At 34.6% G+C, this 9,309-nt stretch overlaps 1 protein-coding gene across 1 annotated transcript; it reads left to right on the forward strand.

Annotated features, from left to right (window-relative positions):
- The first annotated feature begins 4,080 nt into the window (after window positions 1–4,080).
- Window positions 4,081–4,581, forward strand: LOC131801307 (larval cuticle protein 65Ag1-like). Its single transcript, XM_059119858.1, has 2 exons — window positions 4,081–4,239; window positions 4,353–4,581. The coding sequence occupies exons 1-2, from the start codon at window positions 4,127–4,129 to the stop codon at window positions 4,549–4,551; spliced, it is 312 nt and encodes a 103-aa protein (XP_058975841.1). The 5' UTR covers window positions 4,081–4,126; the 3' UTR covers window positions 4,552–4,581.
- The last annotated feature ends 4,728 nt before the right edge of the window (window positions 4,582–9,309 follow it).

Genomic DNA, 9,309 nt, shown 5'->3' on the forward strand with positions numbered 1-9,309 from the left:
AAAAAAATGTTTTGTTTATAGACAAAAAAACATATATTTTTTGATTTCGTTTAAAAAAATCAAGTGTAACGTTTACATTTACAAACCAGGTTTATGGCTGAAATTGAAATGAAACCAAAGGGATTTTTGGATAACCAAAAAAGGAAAAATAGCATTCCGTTACCACTGGACTATCAATATTTTAAAAAAAATTTCCTTAATACCAATACTATGAAAATTTTTTTTAAAACCGCCCATACAAAAATCGATTTTCTGGTCATGCCATAAAATTACCTGAGCCAAACAATTTATGCTACGACATATGAGAGTTCAGTGCTCTAATTGGAAAATTAAAAATAAATTTGGTTCAAAATCAAATGTTAACCCTAAAAATACCAGGAGTGTATTGATTGTTATTATAACTCCGCCATGTGGCTACCAAGGTTATATATCACTTAATACGGCCAAAATGTGCCTCATCGGGTTAGATTCCAAATGTCTTTGAACGAAATTTGTTTCAGGACATTTTGAATCGATGCAGCCATGTCCGTCCGACCTTCTGGTTTTCTGTGCACAGGATAACTCTCGTAAGAAAATTACGCAATTTTTTATAACTTGGTTCATTATAACAAGATCACTTTCTAAGATAGGCAAAATCGAAACACTTTCAAAAAAAAAAAACAAGTTTAAAAGCAGTAAGTTCGGATGGGTCGAAAAAATCCGGTGAATAATGTAGCTAAAATCATTAACAAGAGCTATACGAAAACGTGGACATGCAAAGACAATTTTCTGCCACAGGCTGTAGTATCCATTACGAACTTCGTAAAGTAAAAATAAAATCCATTAAAAATTCTGTTAAAATTTTATAAATACCGAATATAGCCGTTATATCGGGGTCTATACGACGTGGGCCTACATAGGCATTGTTTGTCAGAAGCCATTACAATATTTAAATTCGAAACATGAAATAAACGGTGAATAATGTAGCAAAATCAAAATATCGTATAAAGGGGGGTACCGTTATATCGGAGCTGTACGAAGACCTGGACCAGCATAGACAATTTTCTGTCACAGACTATAATATCTATTACGAACTTCAAATACGACATCTCAATATTCTCAATATCGGTGGGTATTGTACCGAAAATCGTCAAAATACCGAATATAGGGAGGTACTGATATATGTGGCCTATACGAAGACCTGGACCTGCATACACAATTTTCTGTCACAGACTGTAGTTCTCATTACGAACTCTAAATAAGTAATTTGAAACAATTCCGGTGAGTAATACGCTAAAATCATCAAAATACCTAATATAGGGAGGTACTATTATATGGGGGCTACACGAAGACCTAGAGCTGCAAGGAAATTTTCTTTCATAGACTGTAGTACCCATTATGAATTTCAAATACGAAATTTGAAACAGTTCAGGTTAATAATGTGAGAAATATTATCAAAATACCGAATATCGGGTGTATCGTTGTATCAGGTCCATATGAAGAAGTTGGTCTACATACACGATTTTATGCCATAGGCTGTAGTACGCATTAGGAACTTCAGATACAAAATTTAAAAATGTCGAAAAAACATCAAAATACCGAATATTGGTTCTATGGGGGCTATACGAAGCCGTGGACCCGCATATGCAATTTTTTGTAATAGGATAAAATAATCAAAATACCGAATATCGGAGGTTACAGTTATATGGGAGCTATACGAGGACCTGCGTATATAATTTTCTGTCATAGTCTGTAGAATCCATTATGAACCTCAGATACGAAATTTGAAACAATACCGATAAAAAATGTCGCTAAAATCATCGAAATACAGAATATTGGGAGACGTGGATCTACACACGCAATTTTTTGTCATAGGATGTAGTACCCATTACGAGTTCTGAATACGACATTTACAAAATTTCATGGGGGGGTCTATTCGCTATCGTGACTTATATAGACAATTCTCTTCCAGGGTGTAAATTACTAAAATCGGAACTCTATGTGTAAAATTTCAGACAATTCCATTGACAAATTTGGCAACAATCATCAAAATTTCGGGAGGTATCGTTATACGAGGTCCATACCAAGACGTTGGAATGCCGAATACCGGGGGTAACGTTGAATGGGGGCTACACGATATCGTGGACCTATATGGACAATACCGAATATCGTAAGGTGCCGATATATTGGGGTGATATACAATATTGTGGACCTATATAGACAAATCTACTTCTGGGGTAAAGAACTCACAATGAACTTCTTGTGTGCAAATACCTCCTTGCGTGGATTTTCACACAGTTCCATTGAAAGCTAAAATCATCGAAATAGCGAATATGGGGGGCACAGTTGTATGGGGGCTATACGTTATCTTTGACCTATATAGACAATTCTCTTCCAGGGGGAAGAATTTTAGGCAATTCCATCGAAAAATGTGTCTATAATCATTAAAATACCGAATATCGGGAGGCATCGTTATATGGGGGTCATACGATATCGTGGCGATACCATAAAACGGCCTGAGCCAAACAATTTGTGCTACGCTTAGAATTTTACGATTAAATCGTCTTAGAATTTTACGCTTTTCTTTGTTTGGTCTAAAATTATTATTTCCATGAGTTACAAGCGGAATGACGAACTTAATATACCCTACATACTATATATGGTGGAGAATAAAAAAGTAAAGGTTGTATCAACTTTCGTTGAAACTTGGCACACTCCAGCATAAAAATCAGCCTTAGATCAGATGAGAAATCGGTTAAGTCCTTCCAATACGAAATATTGAGTCCGAATGGCGCGTTTTATGAGCTTCATGGGTATTTAAAATGTTGACCCTTTGCGGGGCAGGTAACAGAAGGAGAGGATCGATGTATCCGATCTTCACAAAAGATTTTGTTTTATCAAAAATGTTTGTATGTGTGAAATATAAAGAGAACCTGATGCTTATTTCGGATTTTATAAACGTTTTTGTTATTTAGAACTTTGACCCTTTGTGGGGGAGGTACGAGAAGGAATGGTGTGAAATTTGAAGACAATTGGACTCTTACATCATATTTTATAAGAGTTATTCAAAATTTTGACCCTTTGTGGGAGAGGCACTTCATGGAGTGGACTGATATTATCCATTTTTGAAATTGAGATAGAACTGAGGGAAATATTAGGATTTGCAAAGTTAGAGCAAAATGAGCTTTCTGTGGAGCAAAATATTTTCTTTGAAAGTTTTGACCTTTTGTGACGAGGTACCAGAAGGAATGGTCCGATATATTCCATCTGGGTTTATAAAAATATTCTGAATTGTGCATTTGAAGACAATCGGAATCTTACATCACATTTTATATGAGTCATAATTATTCAAAATTTTGACCCTTTGTGGGGAAGGTCCTTAATGGAGTGGACCGATATTCTCCATTATCGCACCTGACCTAGCACTAATGCAAGTACTAGGATTTGCAAAGTTGGAGCAAAATTGGATTGTACTTTGTCCATCTCCGAACTCGATCTAAGCTTGACAATAATATTACGATCTACCAAGTTTGGACCACATCGGATACTCCTATCGAGAGTTATGGTGCAAGGCACGTTTTGACCGTATCAAATGATATATACCCTCTCTAGCCATATGACTGAGGGTATAAAAACCGCATAAATGTTATCATATTTGCTCCTTTAGGCGATAAAATGTCACAGATCAAAAGATCACTTGATCTTTCCGCAAAAAGAGATGAAATCCTCCTCCATGATAATATATTGTCTTGTATAAACGATCACAGTGATTTTCACCAAGAAAGTCCACCTTTTTTTCCTTATATAGAACAGAAGACAAATTAAATGACCCGTTGTATACAAATCCAATATAGAACTCTATGAAATGGGAAACAGATTTGCGATTTTACGCTTACGCTTGATTACAGCAGACTAACTAAGGCGACAGGGCAAGCCAGCCAGTTCATCATAATTAAAGACCACAAAGAAACCAGTTTAAATCGTCACCATTGAAATGGTAAAATTAAGAAGAACGTGAAGATGAGCGAGCTATGCTGTGGATTTTTTTGGAGACTATAAAAACTGTTGTCGGCTCTGGCCATCAGTCACACATCCAGTACACTTCGATATACATCGATCAACTTGCAAATATACCAAGCCAACCAAAATGAAATTCATCATTGTTTTTGCCGCTCTCTTCGCCTTGGCTTTGGCCGCTCCAGCCGATGTTGAAATTGTTCGCAGCGATTCGGATGTTGGACCTGAATCTTTCCAATATGCGTAAGTATCGGGAACTTCCAGAAAGTCATCCTGATGTAATCCCCACCCCCAAAAATATGGATTAATTCAATATTTGTGTTTTTTTTTTTTTTTCAATTTCATCCTTTCAACAGTTTCGAAACCAGCGATGGTACCAAGGCTGAAGCTCAAGGTCAATTGAACAATGCCGGTAGCGAACAAGAAGCTATTGCTGTCCGTGGTTCTTTCTCCTTCGTTGCTGATGATGGTCAAACCTACACCGTCAACTATGTTGCCGATGAAAACGGTTTCCAACCCCAAGGTGCCCATTTGCCCGTCGCCCCTGAAGCTTAAGTTGTACTGATTGTTGTTTAGTTAGTTAATAAAAAAAATTAAAAAAATATACAATGCATTTTATGTGGGAGACGTTAATTGTGGTAAAAATGGGCCATATTTTATGTTTTAAAGGATCATGGGAATATTATCAAATTATCTAAAAGTAATATCGAAATATTTTGTGTAATTTTTTTTTTCAAATCCATAATTTCGAATTGTGCCGTGCAATATTTTTTGAAATTCTTCAAAGCCTCAATCCTATTTCTTTGTTGTTTGTTTCCATCACTATTTTTTGAGTCATGTCCTGATTCTTTATTTTTAATCTTAAAGAACCATCAACCCAATAACTGTGGACCATCAAAGTCAAAATAAATAATTTCATGAGGCCTAACTGTGGATAAAAATATTGGACTCCCAAACCTCGAATATTGGAATTTTACAGAATATATTTCGAGGTTAACGTGGTCAGAATCTTGTGTTTAAAAAAAAAAAATTGAGAGATTAATAACCAGAATCGTGAATTTTTTCAATATTTTTGCAGAGAGTGTAAAAGCCAAAATTGTGAACATTTTGAATATTTCTTTAGGGACCTATTGTTTTGGGGAGAGAGAAAATATCAAAAACAAAAAAAAATGTTTTAAACAAAATTTTTGGGCCACGTCTTGATTTTTTTTAATTTTAAATGACCATCAATCCTATAACTGCGGACCAACAAAGCCAGAATCTTGGATTTTTAATCACTTTCAAACAAAAGGGACTTTAAAAGGACTCTCAAATCCCGAATATTGGATTTTTAAAGAAAATATTTAGAGGGCTTGTCAAGGTCAGAATCGTGAGTTTTTTTTAATTTTTTGAGAGATGAAAAACAAGATCCTTGGATTTATTTTTAAAATATTTTTCTGGAGAATATAAAAACGAAAATTGCTGAAATTTTATTTATTTATTTTTTATTTATTTATTTTTTATTTATTTATTTATTTATTTTTTTTTATGGGCCCATTGTAGATTTCTTACTGTTTTTGGTGGAGAGATTTTTATAGCATATTTTTGAGAATATATCAAACAAAATATTTGTTTTATATAGAATTGTTTTATTCATGTGCCCAATTTTTCTTTTATTTTAAAGGACCATCAAAACTATAACTTTGGACCATCAAAGGCAGAATCACCTATTTTTAATTACTTTCAAAGGAAAACCTAAATTAATTGTCTCATAAGGGACTTGGAAAGTGTTAATGGTGGAAAAAAAATATTGACGGACTCCCAAACCTCGAACAGGGAATTTTTAAAGAATATATTTTGAGGGCTTATCATGGTCAGAATCGTGGATTTTTTTTTAACTTTTTTGAGAGACAAAAAGATCGTGAATTTTTTTTTTAATTTTTTGTAGAGAGTACTAAAAATCAAAATTGTGAAAATATACAATTTTCGTAGATTTCTTATAGATTAGTAGATTTTTTATCGTTTTTGGTAGAGAAATTTTTATAATAATTTTTTGAGAAAATATCAAAAACGAGTGATGGATTTTTAAATCCTACAACACCATGTGTGATACCACGAATTAGTACCGCTGAGTTATGTGATATATAACTACTGAAAACTGTGACCTTTTCTGTGGGAAATGCCAGATGGGGTTTGTCGATATATATCATCTTGACACCTGATCTTGTGCTTAGAGAAATATTGGGATGTGCCGAGTTGAAAAATAATCGGATGTCCATTTCGCGTTTTACAAGAGAGAAATACCATTATTCAAAAATTTTACCCTTTTGAGGAGGTTCAAGAAAAAGTGGACCGGGGCAGATTTTTTTGTTAGTAGAAATAATGGGATGTGTGAAATACGAAGAGAACTGGATTCTTATTTCGGATTTTATAATCGTTTTGGTTATTCAAAACTTTGACCCTTTGTGGGGAAGGTACAAGAAGGAATGGTCCGATCACTACCATCTTCATAGCAGGTCTTGTGTTGATGGAAATATTGAGATGTACCAAGTCTGAATAGAATCAGATAATAATTTCGCATTTTATAAGCTTGATGGGTATTTCTTATTTCGCATTTTATGAGAGGTATAATCATTCAAAACTTTGACCCTTTCAAATTCAAATTTTGACCCCTTGTGGGGGAGGTACCAGAAGGAGTGGATCGATATATTCCATCTTCACATCAGACCTTGGGTTTACAAAAATATTCTGATATGTGAGTTTGAAGATAATTGAACTCTTACATCACATTTTATAAGTGTTATTATTATTCAGAATTTTGACCCTTTGTGTGAGCGGTACATGATGGAGTAAACCGATATTGTTCATTTTCGTAAATATTGGGATTTGCAAACATTGTTGTATACGGAAAATAATTTTATGTGAAAAATTGGACCTTTGTGGCTGAGGTAGCAGAAGCTGTGTACAGCTATTGTTCATCTCCGAATTTGATCTAATTTTGATAATAATATTACGACGTGCCATGTTTGGACCAAATCGGGTACTCGCTTCGAGAGGTATCCAGTACCCCATACAGCCAGATAGATGGACGACCCCGTGTTGACTTCAAATATCCTGAAAGTGACTTGGTCCTAATAGACCTAGGGTCTAAAACCGTTATTTCAATCAGGCACGGGTTGGCCGTATATAACCTCTGTAGCTGAGAGCATAAAAGGCAGTGAGTTCGGCTAAATTTTGAATATCCTCCATCATCTGCAAGGAATTTAAAATTTAAAAAAAAAAAATACAAAAGTTCGGCCGGCCCTCCACCATTCCAAACGAATTTGAAAATTTTCAAAGAGGAAAAATTCGTTTAAAAATTTTGTTATAATCTTAAAAAACCGAATATAGTCGTTATATTGGGGTCTATACGAAGATGTGGACATGCATAGACAAATTTAGTCCCAGGTCATAACAATAGTCAAAATCGAGACTTGAAAAGGATCTGGTGAATAATGTAGCTTAAGTCATACCGAATATGGGGATGTACCGTTATATTTTGGGGCTATACGACGATCTGGACCTACTTAGTCAATTTTCTGTCAAAAGCTATAGTACCTATTATGAACTTCAAATACGAAATTTTAAACAATTTCGGTGAATATTGTACCTATATCGAATCCGAGGGGGTACAGATATATGGGACCTATACGAAGACCTGGGCCTGCATTGACAATTTCCTGGCAAAGACTGTAAATTCAATTACAAACTAAAAATATTAATTTTGAAACAACTCCGGCAAACATTTTTGTCATAAGCTGTAGTACCCATTACGAACTCTAAATACGCAATTTAAAACGATGTATAATGTTCCTGAAATCGCCAAAATTTCGAATATAGGGAGGTATCGATATATGGGGGATATACGATATTGTGGGCCTATATAGACAATACTCTCTCAGAGGATAAAGTACTCAGAAGGAACTATTTTTGTGGATTTTTAGACAATTTCTTTGAAAAATTTGGTTAAAACCATCCGAATATCGGGGGGTACCCTTATATGGGGGCTATACGAACTTGACCTGTCTGCAGACAAAAGACTGGCCTGTGCAAAATTTTAGCTTTCTATCTTAATTCGTTTTGACTTTAGCGTGATTACAACAGACGGAAAGATGTACGGACGATAGGGCCAAATCGTTTTAGAAAATGTATTATTTCGATGAGTTACAAACGGAATGATGAAGTTAATATACCCTCCATACAATGTATGGTGGAGGTTATAAAAAATACTGCTGTCATCATAAAAATTCCGAATATAGGAAGTTAAAGTTATATTGGGGCCTACACGAAGACGTGGACCTGCAGTATTCATTATGAAACTTCAGTACAGAATTTGGAACAATTCCGGTGGATAATTTCGCAAAAATCATTAAAATACCGAATATAGGGAGGTATCGTTATATGTTGGCTATACGAAGACTTCGACTTATATAAACAATTTTCCGTTACAGGCTGTAGTAACCATAGGAAACTTTAAATTCCAAATTTGAAACATCTCCGCTTAAAAATGTAACAAAAAAAAATCTCCAAAATACCGGATATCTGGTATCTGAAAACCTATTTTTCAAAGCTTTAAAAAAAATATTAAAAGTATTTTTATGGATTATCAGATCCCGAATCCTGATTTTTTAACACCTTTGAGGCATTTTCAACACTTGTGGTTCCTATACCACGATTGGGAAATTTATATTTAATTTTTTCTAAATTCACAATTTTTACAAATGTCTCTCCGGAAATATTGAAAGTGGTTTTGGAAATTTACCATTTATCAATTACACCATTTTGACAAATAGATTTGATAGAAAATTAGCCACAGAACATTTGTTATCTGTTCGTAAGACGAAATAAATTAAAAACATTTTTTTATTCAAAACTGGTTGCTCGACCACTGCTGATGCCATAGGGCACTAAATGGGTTTTAGGAGAATTTCAAACATCAACATAGGCTGGTAATGTTTTAAAGACCGGTTGCTCTAAACCAAACAACTAAATATTCTCAGTAAAAAAAAAAAACAAACGAACAATGGTATAATTTGTTTTCCTGCTTACCAGCGAGATCATCGCAAAACACACAAACAAACCGAAACTTGTAGGTGTGAACTGGGATTTATGCTCGATTACAGACAGGGCAAGACGGTTCATAATTAAAGATGAGAAACCAGTTTAAATCAAATCCATTAAAATGACAATATCCAAGAACATGACGATGCCCACAATGCCAATGAAGATGATGATGGCTGGCCGAGAAGAGACAATTTTTGTGCGACTATAAAAACTGTTGTCGGCTCTGGCCAT

This window comes from Musca domestica, unplaced genomic scaffold, assembly GCF_030504385.1.
Source record: "Musca domestica strain aabys unplaced genomic scaffold, Musca_domestica.polishedcontigs.V.1.1 15, whole genome shotgun sequence".
Lineage (NCBI taxonomy): Eukaryota > Metazoa > Arthropoda > Insecta > Diptera > Muscidae > Musca > Musca domestica.